Source organism: Macrobrachium nipponense, chromosome 35 (genome assembly GCF_015104395.2).
Source record: "Macrobrachium nipponense isolate FS-2020 chromosome 35, ASM1510439v2, whole genome shotgun sequence".
Lineage (NCBI taxonomy): Eukaryota > Metazoa > Arthropoda > Malacostraca > Decapoda > Palaemonidae > Macrobrachium > Macrobrachium nipponense.
The window spans coordinates 34,119,980-34,140,696 of NC_061096.1; the positions used below are offsets into that span (position 1 = coordinate 34,119,980).

Genomic DNA, 20,717 nt, shown 5'->3' on the forward strand with positions numbered 1-20,717 from the left:
TATTCCTATTATATATATATTATATATAGAAATATATAAGTTTATAATTTATTATTATTATATTATCATTAACTATATATACACACCCTATATATTAATATACATCATATATATATATAATATAGTTAATATGAAAATATATATTATGATTATGTAATATATATATTGTAAATATATATGGTAATATATATATTTATTATATAGGATATACCATATTATTTATATATATATATATATATATAATCTATAATAATATATAATATTTTTGATATAATATATTATAAGATTCTATATATATTATATATATATAATTATTATAATATATATTATATATTTATATAATATATATGGATTAAACAAATAATATATAGATATTTATATATATTTCAATTAAAAAAATTGGGGGGTATATAATTATTAATATATATAAATAGAATATATAATTATATATAGATATATATATATTATATAATTTATATATATATCTATAATATTATTATATATAGTATATATGGTATGGCATAGTATATATATTTTATATATAATAGATGTTATGTATGTATGTATAATATATGTAGATATATGTATTATATATATAATATATAATATATATGATGTATAATATATATTACTATATATGGCATATTTATTAGATGATATACATATTAGTATATATACATATTTTATAATAATATATTATATTAGAATATAGATATATGATATATATAACATAATTTATAGATGGAGATTGATATTAAGATATAAGAACTATAGATATATATATATATATTAGGACAATGAATATTATATATACATTATTATATATATATAGTATAGTAGGTATATATCTTATATAGAGAACATACATTAAGAATAGAGTCAGATATATATAATATATATATATTACTATATATATAGATATAGTATATAGATTAATAGATTATATATTACTAGATATAGATATTATATATTATTATTATATAGATTTACTAACTTATATATATAATATAATATTAGAATATTATATATAGTAATTATATATTCATATTAGATTAAGATAATTATATATATAATATAATAATATTATATGTAGATATAGTCTATATATATATATTATTATAGCATATTAGATATACTATTATATAGAGAATATATATATATATATACTATATATTCCTAATATACTATTATAATAATATTTATATTATATATATATATATATATTATATATATAAATATATCTATTAGATTAATCTATATATATAGTATTATTATATATATATATAAATTATATATATATTATCTTATTATATCTATTATATATAATATATTAATATTATATGTAATTATATAATATATTAATATATGTTATATAATACTTATAATATATATATATATATATATATAATAAGATATATTATATATGTATTATATATAATAATATATAAATTGTTATATATAATTATAAATACTATATATAATATATAATATATATATATTTTAGATATATATATAATTATTATATATTAAAAAAAAAAATTTTAAAAACTTTGTTTATATATTAATAGATATTATAGACACATATATAATATATATCTATATTATTAGATATGTATGTAGGTATGTATAACTATTTAAAAAAATATATATATTATATATTAATATATTTATATATTATATATATATATATTTATATATATATTATATATAATAACTTCCGGTGTGGTGTGTGTGTATGTGTATATATATATATATATACTATATATATATATATATATATATATATATATACCTATACCGTGTGTGTATATCTATATATTATATATATAGTATATAATATATATAGTATATATGATATATATATATATATATATGATTATATACGTATATATATATATATATATATATATAGTATATATATATGTATATGTATATGTATGTGTGTATATATATATATATACTATATATATATATATATATATATATATAGTATATATATATATATATATATCGTATATATATATATATGTATATATGTATAGTATATATATATATATATATATATATATATATATATATATATATATATATATGTGTGTAATATCGTATATATATATATATATATATATATATATAATATATATATATATATATATATACATATATATATATATATATATATATCTATATATATCTGAGTGAAAAAAATTATTAGTGCTCATTACCCAAAATAAAAGAATTCTTTACTGTGATGTATTTTTAGATTACTATATTTTTTCTTTACTGTGGTGTATTTTTAGATTATATTTTTAAGTACTTGCATGAAAACTACACCCCTGCAATGTGTTTAAATACTACAACATTAGTATCTTTCTGGGCTCAGCATGTGTCGCTCCGTGAAATGTCCCTTTAGCACACATTTCTAAGGTATAAATATTGCTAAATACCAGAGAAAAACGCTAATATGGAAATGCCAGAGTATTCTGGCTCGCTCACCTTATTTAAGGTGTCGGTATGGTTTCTGGGGCGAGTGAAACCACTACCAAAGGTCCTTTGCCATTTAGATTCATCCTTCTACAATATCCCTCATCTACAGAGGAGCCAATCTAAGGCCCACCACTCGCTACCGTTACGGCTAGCGCCTCTAACGTCATACCTTTCAATAGCACGACCCACACCACACGTGTTTTTTCTTCTCTGTGTTGTGTTTTTCGCGGATTTCTTTCACCACCATCATGGAACATCAAGCTTTTGCTGCATCCAAGTTAAGTACTGCTATTAATGGTTGACACTATTAAGGGGCTGCCCTTGACATGTTTAACCGAATTATTTAGGTTTTTATAAGACGGCATCCCATGCGGCACCATCCCCGCGCCGCCATTCTCGGCTCGCTCCCTCGTGTTACCTGGTTTCGTGTCCCATTCGGTCCCCTATACCGTTTGGGCTCGATTCTTTGTTTAGCAGTACCTTCCTATGATTTCAGAGATGCATTTATTGACATTTTTGTTATTTTATCCACACGGGCATGTTGTCCGAGCTCGCGCTCAGCTTGTACACTACGACATTACCTTTCAGCTCAGATTTTCATGCATGCATGTATCTTTTAGTTGTCAGGTTACCTCTTCGTTAGGCACCCTTACCGAAGGACCCTGGTTCTTCTCCCTTTGTCCTCGAGCCACCCTGGCCGCCTGTCCCGCGTTTTTTTGTCACGGCATATAGGCTAGCTGCTCGGAGTTGCCAGGCTTGACCATCCTTCCCGGTTGGCTCTGCCCAGCTTCGCCGGGAAATTAATCTTTCTCTACCATCTAATTTTTCTTCTTTTCCCCCGTGTTAGGATAGGATGTTTATTTTATATGTTACATGTTCTCTGAGACGGCTTTGGTTGGCCTATAGGCCTCCTTCGATCACCTGGCCTTTCTCACCGCGTGGATGTTCACCCGGCCAAGAGAGTTCCAGGCAACCGCGTACGAGCCACCCCGCGTCGGTCCTTCCAGTCCCTTGGGGGAGGCACGCTCACTCACGGTCTCAGGCAGCCGATCCGAGCAATCCTCCCTTTCCCCCCCCCCCCCCCCTCTTGAGGGGGTCAGGGGAGGTGGCTGGAGGGCTCTCGACGAGCGGGCCAGCTTCCCTGCCGCTCTCCCCAGTAGAGTAGGGGGGAGCCCTGCTCGGCTCTCCTCAGCTCTCAGGTTGCGTTTCCCTACCGTTAGTCACCATCCCCTTCCCGCTCCAGCGGATTCAGGACCCCGGCGTAGCCAGGTCCGCCTTGGGTGGGTGAACTGTGGTGGAGGCTCCAGCCTCCCTATAAGGGTACGCTTGTTGCATGCATGTTATTTTACATATACTGACATCCATTACCTTTAGTTTAAGTTTATTGGCGGAGTCCCACAACCCCGCCAGGGATCATCTCCCAACTTATTCTAGTTTTAAGTTCCTCTACGGCGGAGTTGTCAAACTCCGCCGTTTTATTTTCTTCATGGTCTCCCCCTGCTCCTCACCCGGTGTTTGTTCGGACTACTCCTTGCTCCGGCGTATGGAATAGGTGGTTATCCTGATTCAGTGATTACATTGTTCTCCGGCATCGCCGGAAACACACTGTTTCAAGCGGTTCTACCGATCCTGTCGGATGCCTCACCACAATACACGGCCAAAGAGCAGGTAGAGACTGGACCTTGTTACTTATTAACACTGGAGCACTCCGGCGTCATGGCATATCACAACCACGGACCTAGTCCGGAAGGTTAGGTGTGATACTCATGTATCATTTCACTTGCAGGTCACCCATTGTATGGAGTCTGGCTGTAATGCTGTACTTCAAGACCCCTGTGGGCACGAGGTCTGCCGAACCCACTCCACCTGTGCGATCCGCCTCGATGAGTCCCTGGTATGGCACCATGAGAGCTGCCTCATATGCTACGAATTCGTAGACCAAGTCTCCTCTGAGGTAGGTGGCGTTTCGGAGTCTGCACAGTAATACAATGAGTACCAATGACAGCTATATCTTTTTGATATGTCCATTAAGTTAAGTTACAGTTTAACCTAAGTAGTCTTAAGTGTTAACGCTAACCCTCTCTTTCAGGGCGCCCAAGCGGTCCGGGAGACTGCTCTAGCCACCCTGAAGGCCTGGGTTGGTGGGTTTGGCCGTAATGTCACCAAGGGACAACCTTACATCCTCTCCAAGGAGATGGCCACTCCCATCTTCCCCGGCGGGAAAAGCACGTCGTACGTGGACCCCGAAGTGGCAGCTCCCCTGATCGCTTCCATCCAAGAGGAAGTCTCTCAGCCCCTGGAGGAGGCTGCTACGCAGGAGGTCCGCAGGAAGTAGCTGCCCTGGACCTAGACCTCGAGCCCATGGCTGTTGAAGGCATGGGCACAGGTAAGAATGTTTGTGAGGCAGGTACTGTAGGGGCTCAAGGGCTTTCCTTGAGTCCATCTAGAGCTTCTTCCCCTTCAACTTCAACCTCTTTCCTGGGATTCACCGGGGGACTTCAGTCGGTCAGGCCGAAGTCCACCTTGGCGATCCCTAAAGTCAAAGGCAAGCGAGACTTTAAAACGCTGCAGAAGTCCCTGTCTAAGAAGTCAGGTACCAGCCTTGCCCGTAAGTCTTCTAAGGAGAGGGCTCAGCCCTCCTCCTCCTACCCAGAGGCATCCACCTCAAAAGGAGCCAGACCCAGGACTCCTAAGGAGAAGGTAGAACCTTCCCCCTTTGACCCTGACACCTTCTCTGCAAATATTTCCGTGAATATTATGCAGCAGATGGGCATCAAGGTCAGGAACCTGGTGCAATCCAAGTTCCAGGAGATGTTTGTGCAGTTGTCATCCTCCTTAGAGGAGTCAGGGCGGTCTATCTGGGCTATCTCGGACAGACTGGTTACCCAGGAGAACCTTATTGCAGGTCTCCAAGAAAATGCATTGACAGGATTTCCACAGTCCGGCCTGGCAGCTCAGAGCTTGCTAATGCCGGACTTGTCTACCCTTCCTCCCTTTACTCCGAACAACCCTTGGAGGGTAGCTTCGTATGCTCCTTTCGTGGACGGCATGCTGACGATAGAGGGCTGCGAAACTCGAAGGTTTGAAGACTTCGAGTTCTATCCGCAAAGATTACAGCTCCCCTTCATAGGCTATGTCTGCCTCACAGAAGCAGCTATGAGGAGGGAAGACAAGGTCCCAAAAGAAACGGTGATTCTTTCCCGGGACCAGGCCCAGCAGGCATGGTTGCGTAACCTGGAGGAGTGGCAGTGCACCAATACCAGGGTTACAGCGTTCAAGAGCCCCTTCACAATCTTCACCGTGGACGAAGATACGCCCATCCCGTTCACGTCGAAGGTGGCAGAATTGACTTTACAAGCAGCAACGAAGGACGAGCCCATGCCCCAGCTCTGGGAGACGGAACTAACTTCCCTCCTGCTCCCCGGAACTGATGATCACTGGGTAGATCTTCCGGCCACCTTTTCTGTAGGTAAGCTAAAGCCAGACTGTGCCATCACGCTATTTAGCGAGAGATTGCCTAGGCTGTCAGAAAATCTCATTCAAACTGAGTATGACGCCAGGATGAGGCTTTGCAGGTCCCTCAACTCGCTAGTTATGACAGAAGTATCGGCTCTAATCTACGGAGAAGGGCCATTATTCAAGATCATTGCCAAGTCACTTTTGTATTCTATGCAATGTGACTTGTATGATTTTGTCATAGCTAGACGGAATTGCAGGAAACATGTGCTGGCAGAGGCCACAATCCGCCACGAGCCTAACAAGCTTTTAGCCTCATCCATATGGGGCTCTGACCGTTCACTGCGAGGCAGTCAGGTTCAACCAGAGCCTAAGGGTTCGCTGGGGACTCGTCTCCAAACGGAAACCGGAGTCTGCCGGATCGAATCCCAAGTCGAAAAAGAAGCCTAGGAAGTTCCAGCCCTTCCAGGCCCCTCAACAACAGACTCTGGTACAGGCGGTTCCGGTATCTCAGGTACCGCAACCTTCTACCTCTAAGACACAGCCACAACAGCAGTTTGTGCTGCTGACACAATCGCCGCAACAGGCACAGGCTTCAGCCTCCTACACTGTCTCCCCTGCCTACAACCCAGTATTTGAAAACCAGTCCTTTCAAACCTTCAGCAGGTTTGGCAGGGGTAGCAGAGCTAGGGGCGCCTTCTGTCAACGGGGCGGCGGAAGGGCCACCAACCGAGGCAAGGGTTCCCGAGGAGGACGTGGTGCACGCCCTTCCTCAAACCAGTGAGAATCCCCAGGTAGGAGGGAGGCTGTTCCTCTTTCGTCACCGTTGGAGGTTCAGCAAGTGGGCCCACAGCCTTGTGTCCAAAGGTCTAGGATGGAGTTGGCTCAAAGGTCCCCCTCCATCCAACACCTTTTATCAGGAACCAACAGCGGAATTGGTAGAGTATTCTCAAGAACTCCTTCAAAAAGGAGTAGTGTCAAGAGTCAAGCATTTAAAATTTCAAGGTCGCTTGTTCAGCGTGCCAAAGAAAGACTCAAACAAGCGAAGAATAATTCTAGACTTGTCCCGTCTGAACTTATTCATTCATTGCGACAAGTTCCGGATGCTGACCGTTTCGCAGGTGCGGACCTTACTTCCCCGTGGGGCCGTCACCACCTCTATAGATCTTACAGATGCCTACTATCATGCTCCAGTGGCAAGACACTTCCGCCCGTTTCTAGGCTTCAGACTAGGAAAGCAGGCCTACTCCTTTAAAGTAATGCCATTCGGGCTCAACATAGCCCCCAGGGTATTTACAAAATTGGCAGAGACAGTTATTCAAGAACTAAGGTCTCAAGGAATAATGCTAGTAGCTTATCTGGACGATTGGCTCGTGTGGGCCACAAGCATCGAAGCATGTCGCAAAGCAACGGTCAAAGTAATCCGGTTTCTGGAACATCTGGGCTTCCAGATAAACAGAACCAAGTCCCGGCTAACACCGGAGTCCCGCTTCCAATGGCTAGGGATTCAATGGGACTTAAACTCCCACACTCTATCAATTCCGCCGTTGAAAAGGAGAGAAATAGCCAAAGCAACCAGACAATTTCTCAAATGCAAACAGACGTCCTGGAGGAACCAAGAAAGAATCTTAGGTTTCGTCCAATTCGCTTCAGTAACAGACGTTCTTCTGAAAGCCAGACTAAAGGACATAAACCGGGTTTGGCGTTCAAGGGCAAACAAGAGATCCCGGGACAAACCAGCACCTATCCCGGCGATCTTACGGAAGAGACTCCGCCCGTGGATGGAGATCAAGAATTTATCAGACAATTCCGTTACAATTCCCTCCGCCGGCCTTAGTGATCCACACAGATGCATCACTAAGCAGCTGGGGCGGTTACTCACAGTATAAAAAGGTACAGGGAACCTGGTCCCTACCATTCCGCCAGCTTCATATCAATGTACTGGAAGCTATGGCAGTGTTCCTCACCCTGAAAAAGCTTCATCCAGCCAAGAAATCTCATATCAAGCTGGTGCTGGACAGTGCAGTGGTAGTACACTGCATCAACAGGGGAGGCTCCAAGTCGAGCCACGTGAACCATGTCATGATAGCCATATTTTCACTAGCAGACAGGAACAAATGGCACCTGTCAGCCACTCATCTAGTGGGGGTAAGAAACGTGGCAGCGGATGCGCTATCATGCTCAGTTCCGCTGGAATCGGAGTGGTCCCTGGACAAGGAGTCATTCAGTTGGGTCTGTCAACTAGTACCGGGGCTTCAGGTAGATCTCTTCACCACCGAGTCAAACCACAAACTCCCTTGTTATGTGGCCCCCCAACCTGGACCCTCTGGCTTATGCCACAGACGCTATGGATATAGATTGGAATGTGTGGAAGAAGATTTACCTCTTTCCTCCAGTGAATCTTCTCTTGAAAGTCCTGTACAAACTCAGGACGTTCAAAGGCCACATTGCTCTAATAGCCCCCAATTGGCCCAAGAGCAATTGGTTCCCACTTCTACTGGAATTGGGACTCCGACCTCAACGCATTCCCAATCCCAAACTATCATAACTAGTGCAAACGCGGACTGTGTTCGCTTCCTCAGGAATTCAGAAAGCCCTAACTTTATGGACTTCATGAAGTTTGCAGCACAAAGGGATGCTAATATCGATCCCCAGAACATCTTGTTCTTAGAATCTGATAAACGTGAATCAACCTTGCGTCAATACGATTCAGCAGTTAAAAAACTAGCTGTATTCTTGAGGGACTCTAATGCACAAACCATGACCACGAATCTGGCCATAACCTTTTTCAGGACACTATTTGAGAAAGGTTTATCGTTAGTTTTTTTTTTAGTTTTTTTTTTTTTTTAAAACTTATTACTGCTACTAAGTCTGCTCTTAAAGGAAGATCTTCCAGTTTGGATTCAAAATAGATCTAACAGATTCATATTTTTCATCTATCCCCAAGGCTTGCGCTAGACTCAGACCATCTGAGAGGCCCAAGTCTGTGTCATGGTTCTTAAATGATGTCCTTAAATTGGCCTCGGACACTAATAAAGACTCATGTGACTAGTATATAGTTCTCTTAAGGAAAACATTATTCCTAATAAGTCTGGCCTCAGGAGCCAGAATTTCCAAACTGTCGGCTCTATCTAGAGAATCAGATCATATAGAGTTTCTCCCTTCAGAAGAAGTGTTACTTTCTCCAGATCGCCAATTTCTAGCTAAGAATGAAGACCCACTGGATAGATGGGCCCCATGGAAAATTGTCCCACTTCCACAGGACCCATCCTTATGTCCAGTTACTTCACTAAAAGCATATCTAAGTAGAACTGCCCTGATATCTTCAGGCCCTCTGTTTATTAGGGAAAAGGGAGGCACCATTTCCTTAAAAGGAATTAGACAACAGATTTTATACTTTATAAAACAGGCCAACCCGCAGTCCTTCCCACGGGTACATGATGTTAGGGCAGTAGCTACCTCTGTTAATTATTTTCAACACATGAATTTTGATGATCTGAAGAAGTACACAGGCTGGAAATCTCCGACAGTATTCAAACGGCCATTACCTTAAGTTCCCTTAGAAAGCCCTTAAAAATTTCCAAGCAGTGGCAGCCGGAAACACAGTTTCCCCTGACACTGCTTAATTTAGTAGTAAGTAGTTTACTTTATATCTCTCTTTCCTACCTGCCTCGCTAGCATTCTTGCCGTAGCTCAGTCGTCAATGTAGTCGTACTGTACCTTGGATGCCACATATTGTATATACTTGTGATAATTTCCATATGCTTTGTATCTGGGACTAGTCCCAATTTGCATTTAGCCTTACTATGTACTCTTAAGTAACTGTTATGTTTCGTATATTGGATTAGCGTTAAGGTTCGAATTGCTCTGTTGTTACTTGTTCTGTAACCTTATGTTTAGATTATAGCAATTAACCTTAATTGATTTTGATTATCCTATACGTACTTTTACTTGTGTGCTTCCTCTTTCCAAGCTTGTATGGCCATTTCTCTGGTACTATTTCACGGAGCGACACAGGCTGAGCCCAGAAAAGGGATTTTGACGAAGGAAAAATCTATTTCTGGGTAAGGACCTGTGTCGCCCAGTGAAATCCCACCCTTTCCTTTTTACCCCCCCTTTTGTCTTGGCCCAAGCTTGGGTGCTATCTGCAGAAATGACGTCAGAGGCGCTAGCCGTAACGGTAGCGAGTAGTGGGCCTTAGATCGGCTCCTCTGTAGATGAGGGATATTGTAGAAGGATGAATCTAAATGGCAAAGGACCTTTGATAGTGGTTTCACTTGCCCCAGAAACCATACCGACACCTTAAATAATGTGAGCGAGCCAGAATACTCTGGCATTTCCATATTAGCTTTTTTCTCTGGTATTATAGAAATATTTATATCTTAGAAATGTGTGCTAAAGGGGCATTTCGCTGGGCAACACAGGTCCTTGCCCAGAAATAGATTTTTCCTTCGTCAAAATCCCTTTTTTATATTTGGTCCAACTATACTACGTTGGATGGTGATGCTAGAGTAAATAATTCATTGGTTAAAACACAAGCACTAATAGAATTAACCATACTGGGATTTTCTTTAGCAGCAATGAAACACATTCAACCAGAAATTCATGTACAAAATAATTTCCCATGAATGGATATGATTAAGTTTATAAAAAAAACAATCTGTAGTGACTTGGATTACAATCCAAACACTGATTTCCTAGAGTTTTGAATGTCCAGAAGTTCATCCTTTGACAAAATTCTAAAGAGATTTAATGTTACTACAAAAATGCTTGCAGACCTGATCAGCCCCTTGCCGTAAAGGGTCTATCAATGCTAAGTAAAGATTTATGACTATCAGAGTGGTCTCAAGAGTTATATCAACTGAAGTTACAGGTTATGTTAAGAAGCCAAAACAATGCTTCTCAAAATATAATAATATTCCCTTTCTATAGTCACCCATGACCCACATTTCCCCAAAACAGTTCTTTAAGTCAAATGGGTCTGACTATTAATATTTACTTTAGCATCACTTTCAACAATGTGCCTTCTGATAAAAAAATGTATTTCCAAAAATTAAGGAAAGATTATGTGAACATTGTTTGAAAACAATTAATCGAAAACAATTATTCGAAAACAGTTATTCGAAAAACAATGATTCGAATGGAAAATTGTTCGAAAGAAAGTTATTCGAAAGGACAATTATACGAAATGGTAATTATTCGAAATGTAAAATTCTTTATTTAAACAAATGTGTAAAAATACCAAAAAGGATGAAATCTTTTAAGTATGAATGTTATTATTAAAACTATTAAAATAGATTCATGATAAAACAGATTTACTTATAAATGCAAGTTACACGCTACAGTGCGCAAATACTCTAATACTGAGTACTCTTCAAAGGTTGCCACTAACTTTTTTATCCTTTCATTCAAGTCACGATATTTCTTGGAACTCTTCATATTTGTGTTTCCTGCTCTTACTTTTGCAATGTGAATTTCTTGTAAACCCTGCTCTCTTTTTAAAGCATCTAGGAACTTCCATATTGTTGGATGATGAGATGACATTTGCTGTAAAAAAGCTCTGTGCCATCCTTCAAGTGCGTTGTTAGTCCTAGGCAAATCAGTATTGACTCTCTCAAAACAAGACCACATACTTATTTCAAACATAGGACTACGTCAATGACATCTTGAAGGACGACCAATCCATGAATCTTCAAAATAATCTAAAATAGGATTTACATCTTGAGGATATATATCTGAATCTAGTAAAGCTTCAAATGATTCAGTAACTTTGTCAATGAGGACAAAGGCTAGGGCTAACAGCATTCGAATTTTTAAAGCAAATTCGGAATCTGTATCGTATCTCACTTTCAGACCACAATCACATATCTTTCGATACAAGCACTGGCCTAAGTGGAAAAGGCATCCATAATGAGAAGCTGTGCTGAATTCTTCTTTAACGGCAGTTATAGCTGCAAGTTCAAAGTCTGAAGTTATGGTTGAAACTTGTAAATTTGGAACTATAGACTTAATTTGAGCAAATAATCTTCTATAAGTTTCAGCCCTTTTATCTGGAAGTAAGGCGTAGACCACAGGAATGGTGTAATTGAAGTCCTTGGTGCTTGATGTCCTTCACGACGTTTATTACCACTAAGAAAATCGGATAACGTTCAAACAAACATTTGAACTAAGAAAATCGGATAACGTTCAAACAAACATTCAAACAGTTATTTGCCTATTTGAACAATTGCTTATGAGAGTAAGGTTCAAACAACATTTCGAATACTTATCATTTCGTATAATTGTCCTTTCGAATAACTTTCTTTCGAACAACTTTCCATTCGAATAGCTGTTTTTCTAATAAATGTTTTCGAATAATTGTTTTTGATTAATTGTTTTCGAATAATTTTCATGATACGAAGATATTTGGAAAGATCTATACGAGCGCTAAAATCCCAACCAATTCCCTGGAAGCCTTGTTTTCTTGTGTATTCTTTCTCTAATGTATGTTCCCATGGTCTAGTACACAGCTATGAATTCTAAATGGCTGTTTCAAAGTTCTTGTTTTGAAATCAGTAATGGGTGGTGAGAACAGTCTTAACACTAGAACTAGTGCATACTCAAAACAAGTTTAAATTTAAAAATATGCATTGTAACAAAATTTTACATCAATATCACATGAGTATAACTCCCAAAACTTTTGTAGTAAGTCAAGGATACTTATCTTAAACAGAAAAGTGAAAAGACTGGCTAGCCAAAAAGTATTAGTAAAATTCAGTACCATTCATCTAATGCAAAAATGATAAAAGATACACTTACCAACCTCCTGAAAGTTATATTTGATGCATTCTTTTAAATATGGCAATAGAATAGAGAAAAATGACGGTATTTGTCATGCAAGTACTGAAAAGACTTTGAAAGGTATCCTTCTCAGATGCATTCACTTTTAAGAAAAAATACACAAACGGTTTCTAAAATGTTTCTGGTTGTCTGGCATATCTGATGGTGTTATGAATTTATGCAATCTATGGTAAAAAAAACATATATTTCTCAAGCAGCCTATCAGTCACTGTAATAACCTATCATCTAAATGCAACAATAAGTAATCAAACATGAACACTCAATTCTCAATTTACCAAAAACACATCATTCTCAGAAGAACATACAATAGTATATCACATTTTTCTTGAATAAAGACTCACCCTTTGATGAACTGAGTGTGGTTGGACGAAACCCTGACTGTTCCACTTTGTTCTGTATGAGATTCTGGACACTCTCAGCAGACTCCTTGACCCGAGACAGCAACCCTGCTCAAGTGCAACCAACACAATACCATAACCCCATTAGTGAACACTGGACAGAGCAAGGTTAAATGCTGTGCCATTTCCTAGTTATACCACCCAATCTTTTATAATAAAAACACGAACATATTAAATAAGTGACTGCCTTTCTTTATATATGTGATCAGTACTGCATGGGACAAAACACTAAATTTTCTTTTCAAGTGGATAGTAATACTAAAGAGGTGAAACCTTGGCCAAAAGAGCTGCATACGTTACTTTTCTGAAGGCTGTCATCCGCAAAAGTACAACCAATAAACAGTAAATAATGGCGATAATTTAAGAGAAAAGCCTACTGAAACTACATAGTCGAAATGTTCATTTTTAAAATATGACTGATACACACAAATACCACTGTACTGTATATAAAAAATACATATTGAAACGAATATTCACTGAATAATACAATACATATTTCAGGTATGATGCCCATTTTCATAGCACTTAACCTATTTCATATATACAGTCAAACCTCAGATTTCATACGCCCGGGTTTTTGTACGATTCGGTTTTCGTAGAGTTTTTCCAACAAATTTTGACTCGGGTTTTGTACTATCCTCAGATTTCATACACTAGGTCTGGATCACTAAAGAATTTCTGGAACCACTGGAGAATGAACTTCACTAATTTTTTACCCTCTTACGCCGAAGCAGTAAAAAAAAAATTGTCTCCCGTGTGCCGGAGGTGTTTCAGAGTGAGCGCGGAAGCGGAAAAAATATTTTTTTCAAAAAATCACAGCATGCTTACTTTTCAAGATTAAGAGTTTATTTTTGGCTCCTTTTTTTTCATTGGCTGAAGTTTAGTATGCAACCATCAGAAATGACAAAAATTATCATTATCATATATAAATAATGCGATTTATGATAGCAAAAAACGAAATTTCATATATAATTGTATTCAAATCGCGCTGTGTGCAAAACGGTTAAAGGTAACAAGTTACTTTTCTTTTCGTTGTAATGTACACTAAATTGCAATCATTTTGGTATATAATACATTGTAAAACGATAAAAGCAACACAGAGAAAATATTATCACAAAATAATGCATGAATTCGTAACGCGCAGAAGTAAACAAATATTTATTTCAAAAATTCACCATAAATCTAAATATTGTCCTAGAGACTTCCAATTTCTTTCAAAATGAAGACAAATGATTGAATATTACTATACTGTAAGAGTATTAGCTTACAATTGCAGTTATCGACCATATCTGACGAGTTAAAGTTGACAGAATGTCAAATTTTTTATATATATATTTTTTATATGTAATTATTTCGGAAATAAGAAAAGCTACAACCTTCAAATATTTTTTGTTTTATTCTACATGAAATTGCACACATTTTCATATATAAAACTCTATGAAATGCCTAATATGAAACGGAGCAAATATTCCGAGAATGGGAAGTACGCATTTCGGAGATTTGTGGCGGAGAATCCGCGCACGGAGGGAAGGAAAGATTTTTTTTTAAATTCACCATAAATCTAAATATTTTGCTAGAGATTTTGAATTTGTTTCAAGATGAAGATAAATGACTGAATATTACTAGACTGTAAGAGTTTTAGCTTACAATTGCGTTTTTAGACCATTTCGGTAGAGTCAAAGTTGACCGAACGTGGTTTTTTTTCTATTTATCATGATTTATATGCAAATATTTCAAAAATGAGAAAAGCTACAACTTTCAATTATTTTTAGTTGTATTCTACATAAAATTGCGCAAATTTTCATATATAAAACTTTATGTAACAGCTAATTTAAAATGGTGCAAACATTACCACAATCGCACGTATGATTTTTTCGGAAGTTACCTCGCGGATGTAAAGAAAATGTTATTTTTTTCATAAATTCACCATAAATCGAAATATTGTGCTAGAGACTTCCAATTTGTTGCAAAATGAAGGTAAATGCTTGAATATTACTAGAATATAAGCGTTTTAGCTTACAATTGCGTTTTTTGACCATTTCGGTAGAGTCAAAGTTGACCGAAGGTTGAAATTTTGGCAATTATCGTTATTTATATGAAAATATCTCAAAACTGATAAAAGCTACAACCATGGGTTGTTTGTAGTTGTATTGTGCATGAAATTCTGCACATTTCCATATATAAAACTTTATATAACGGCTAATTTTAAAATGGTGCAAACATTACCACAATCGCATGTATGATTTTTTTCGGAAGAGTTACCGCGCGGACGTAAGGAAAAAGTTTTTTCATAAATTTACCATAAATAGAAATATTGTGCTAGAGACTTCCAATTAGTTGCAAAATTAAGGTAAATGATTGAATATTACTAAAATATAAGAGTTTTAGCTTAAAATTGCGTTTTTCGACCATTTCGGTAGAGTCAAAGTTGACCGAAGGTTGAAATTTTTGCAATTATCGTTGTTTATATGAAAATATCTCAAAATTGATAAAAGCTACAATCATGAGTATTTTATTGTAGTATTCTACATAAAAATGCGCACATTTTCATATATAATACTTCATCTAACAGCTAATTTACAATGGTACAAAAATTATGTCAAAGTGACGGAATAATTTCCGAGATGCGTCACAGATACTTTTCAGTGCGGCAAAAAAGAAATTCGCGCTTGCGCGCCTGCGTAACGATTTTAAACAAAACAACACCTTGATCCGTGAACTCCCAGCATCCCCCAAGGCGCGTGATTCAAAAGTTTTAGGCTGGTAGGCCTATAAGTATTTTTCCGCGAATTTAAAAAAAAACTTTTGTAAGTCGACGTAAATACGTCCATTCGGCACACGGGAGACAAAAAATGTCGACGTAAAATACGTCCAGTCGGCATAAGAGGGTTAATATAAAAAGTGCAAATATGTATATCCTTCCAGATGACAATCTACCTATAAAAAAAGGAAATAGATTGGCATTTAGTGCTTCCTGCACTGACAACACCAAAAGTGTACATTCATATACGTATCTGGATGACAACTGATGCTTCCTAGCTCTAAGGTCAAATCTAGCAGGATAATTAGCCTTTTGGTGCAGATCTAAATACTATATGTATAACAGTTGTTTTATCCATTCAGGGTCACATTTCATGCTTTTACACTACAGGCCTTATACGTATAAACTTTTTCATAAAATCATCTCTAGCCATGTATAACCAATCATTTTCTCTCCCAGCATTAAATTAAACTGACTTTGTTTCAATTATATGTATTGTATTGCAAACATTTTGTAAATTTCTTCCCCATTCCAAATTCATGTATGCATCCTACAGTCTGCAAATATTCCAGCCTCCAGTATCAGTTTTCATACTGTAAGCTATTTCTCTACTTCCCAAAAGATCTCCCCTTTTCATTCATTACTCACACAAAACAGCATCAGAAAACATAAAAAATCAAGTCTCACTCCTTTTAAATTCTCATAGTTTGTTATTTGGCTTTACAGGTAAAATTCATCCATATAAAAGTTTTAAAAACTAACCAATGATATTAACTTTAATAGTTTTTAAAAAATTTTAACCAATCATCTAAAACCTCTTATACCACAGTTTATACAAGAGAACTGGGCCTAATGAAGTCTGTTTTAGTTAATAACTAATACTCAGGATACCACACATGTAAATTTAAGATATCTACCAAAATACCGGTACTGTTATCTATGGATATACATATAGTATACACTAACAGTATGTGTAAATACTGTCTGCAATTATACAAATATCTGCATGCATTTTCATGAAATACAGTACTGACACTTTATTATCTTCTAAAAACATTCATTTACTATTACTGGTAATAACTAAATGGCACAGCATTGATTAGTACAAGCACATTCAAACTAACTGTTTTATTTACATGCTAAGGAAACATCTTTTCTAAAAAGCACAGAATGATGAAGAACAGATTATTACTGTTGAATATTTCACACATAAAGTAAAGAGATTGAAGCTCCTTTCTAATTAAGCAACAGTAATCAGTTTATTGTACAATAATACAATGTGTGGAGTTTTTTATATTAAAAATTGAAGTTGAGAAAACTCCAGAAACTTTAATTGCAGTACATAATTATTTCTATGGCATCTTTTCAAAACTAGCTTAATTCAGTTAAGAAATCTCTCTGCTTTTAAAGAGCATTGTCCAAGCATGAAAATAGGTTTTATCATTAATTACCATTCCCCAGAAATAAACATTTGAAAAGTGAGACAATTCCCACATGAAATCAATTACACTTCATTCCCAATATAGAGTAGTAGAATTCCTGTTGTATTAATACATAAGCCCATTAGTATCTACACAGAAATCACACAAGTAACTAGACCATCAATAATTAAAGAGTAAGAATGACTTCAAAGGCTCCTCAAACATAAGCATTAGTTGAAATAAAAATCCAGGATCACCATCTTTCCCTAGTGACTTCCAAACATGCTTCTACAACCAGACTCATGTATCCCTCCTGGCCCATCTAACAATGATATGAGAGAGAACAGAATCTTTTGCTTCACTGAGACAATACATTGACACCACAGAAATTCTGAATACTGATATGCACATCCTTTTCATGGCTGACCTTTCTTTCACTTTGTAAAATAACATTTGTTCATTACAGGACTTCACATCCACTCTTCAATACAACAATAAAGAAAGTTTCACGTAACAACTGAGATCATTTTATCCTAAAACTTCCACAAATACTGTATTTGTACTTAATTTTCCATCTTAGATGTTCATCATTCTTCACAATTACTAAAATACCACCTACTCTCTATATTAAACAATTATGTAAAATTAAAAAGTAGCCTAACCATACTCTTGACTTCATAAAAAAAACTTTGAAAGAGAGTTCATAAATAATAAAGAATTAACAGAATACTCCCTTGTCCTTTTTTTCACAAAACACTATTATTTTCTAAAGAGGAAAAATATGTCTCCTATTACAAGACAACCAAATTTACAAAATTGTAAGCTCCTTTAACCTGTTACCAAATATCACAAATCATCAATCTGCACTCTTTCCAAATGAAGAATTTATACATCTCACATAAAAAAAAATATCATAGTAGTAAAACAAAACAAAATATATGATAACCTTAACATAAGCCAAAGGAGAGAAGGAAGATTTACTTTTTTAGACGTGGACAATCGCATCATTTTTAAAAATGATAAATAGCTAGCTCTCTTCAACCTCCAGGAATTACTTAGAATTTGAAAGCCCAAAAGACAGGAACAACCACTAACTACTTTTTTATTCAATACGGTAACTACAATAAGACTGTGACATAAACCACTCCCAAGTACTAGTACATGCAAAATCAAATTAAGTGCACTAGTGTCATCTAAAGAGTGCAAATGGATCATTATCATTAGGAGCTCTTATGGGTGGATACTCTTTATAGCCATGACTGTAAAACAGTTTGTAAACAGCTACCATCTTATATTCATGCTTTGAGTTTTCTTGGGCTTTCAAATATAAAATGTAAAGAGTATCTAAACAATGGTCTTGACAGAATTTAAAGTTAAAATTGATGCAAATACATAAAGGTCAACACAAAAATACACTTTGTAAATAGAAACAGGTCAAGAACATTATTAATGTCCTAATAATTTGCAACTTAATAGTGCAATGCAGTATAGGATATAATATACTGTATGTAAATGCAGTGCATATGAAAGTAACAGATGTGCTCCAGTTGTGCAGTATAAAAGTCAGTATCTGAACCATCGACTTGTAGCTGATAAACCTATAACCTTCAGTACTTACAAGAATCACAAGGACTCTCTCATCAGTGTAATACATTCCAAATCACCAAAAGAAAAATCATTACTTTTATTATCTGTAAATTAGAATGAAAAAAACAGAAATGTGTGGGGTGAGGAAAATAAAAAAAAAATTGAAGATCACCATGTTTCTAAAGGCAGGTTAAAAATACACCTGTACAGTTCCTCATGAGAATTATTGTACATATTCCCTTATATGTTTAATTCATGTTTCTAAAAGAAATGTTGCAGAACTAACCATACCTTAGCAATCCTCTTGTCACAACAGACATTAGTGACTAACTAAAGAAGTAAAACTTACCTGCTCAAAACTCTCTAGTCTTAAAAGAGAATATATGTGAAGAATTTAAAAGGCTGACAATGCAACTTACTTCAAATGCCTTAGACATGCTACATACAAATACTTGCTCATACATCCTAATATGTCCCAGATAAAAACAGTACTCCCAATTAAATAATGGAAGTTGTTCTATGCATATCACATAGTATTAAAAAATAAAATAAAAAATCTCAAGACTTACTTCATACTCCTATAAAGTCCAATAAAACTGAAGTACCTTATTCACAGATAGCCACCAGGTAATCCTAAATTGTTTACACACACACGGAACAGCAAAGCTTCAGTGTACAACTAACATAGAAGAAACAATCTTAAGTAAAGTAAAAACTCAAAAATGACACATGCACAATTTAGCCCAGGTACAATATTCAACCATTTCCTTATCAACAGCTGTCATTTGCATGGATATTTTGCACAAAATTTTCATCCTTTTCATATGTCAACTGCTAACCATTTATACAAACCCATTAATCATAATCTTGACTGAGTAGAATACATCCAGGGGCATCAATCCAAAATGATGCTAAGAAAGAGCTGGCATATGCTTGGCAAACTCTACCTGGTCCATGACATCAAGTTTATTCATTCTTCTGTTGTCTGAAGAGGGGGAGGAGAAGAGAGGAGGACAGTAAAAGTTATGAATAATGAGTTTTTATAATAACTTGTTTTATAGTGAAAACAGTTTATTGCAAACCAATCAATCACTGCATGACATCAGTCGAAGTTCCTGAATAATGGGCATTCCCATAAGTAAAGGATCTTATGGACGATGAATCCAAGAGAGTATACTCAACCAGGGGTAAGGAATGGTACTCCAAGAAACATATTTTCAGTATACAAGATAAACAAATGACGAATTATATAGAGGATGAGGTTGAATGATGCAAATGATCTAACCCCCTTCCCACAAAATGTACATGACCAACAGCAGTGAGTACACCAACAGTTTTATGGGCAACATCATGAAAGACCAAACTTACCAAGTGCTCTAACAACACCAGGTGCCCATTCTGAGAATGGCAAAGAGCTCCAGATAATAATTAAAGGCTGGGAAAGATGAGAAGGATAGAACTTTATGAGCCTTGATCCTAAGCATAGAATCTTCTGATATGTTGATCTTCAAGATGGAAATGACAGCCCAAGTTTATGGGCCTGTCTTAGCCTCTACTGGAACCATGGCCAGCCCATTTAGCATGATGCCCTCATGAATACAGTCCAGAAACACTGCCAGCAGAAGCTCAAAAGTCATATATGGAGCAGTCACAAAATCCAATTGCATAGGCATAGCTGGATGCTTAATGTTAAAGATATCACAAACTAGTGTAATCAAATTTCACTCTATCAGTTGTCCAAGGAGTACCAGGCAAATGAGATGGGTC

General features: G+C 36.4%; 1 protein-coding gene across 8 annotated transcripts in view; it reads right to left on the reverse strand.

Moving 5' to 3' along the window:
* The window catches only part of LOC135208575 (WD repeat-containing protein 7-like), a 263,777-nt gene that overhangs the window by 134,681 nt on the left and 108,379 nt on the right, over window positions 1–20,717 (reverse strand). For 6 of the 8 annotated variants that reach the window (XM_064240911.1, XM_064240914.1, XM_064240912.1 and 3 more), the window contains one exon: window positions 13,125–13,229. The exons of the other annotated variants lie outside the window; for them this stretch is intronic. In XM_064240911.1, the coding sequence (XP_064096981.1) occupies window positions 13,125–13,229 (105 nt within the window). The remainder of the gene's footprint in view (window positions 1–13,124; window positions 13,230–20,717) is intronic. 8 annotated transcript variants of the gene reach the window in all.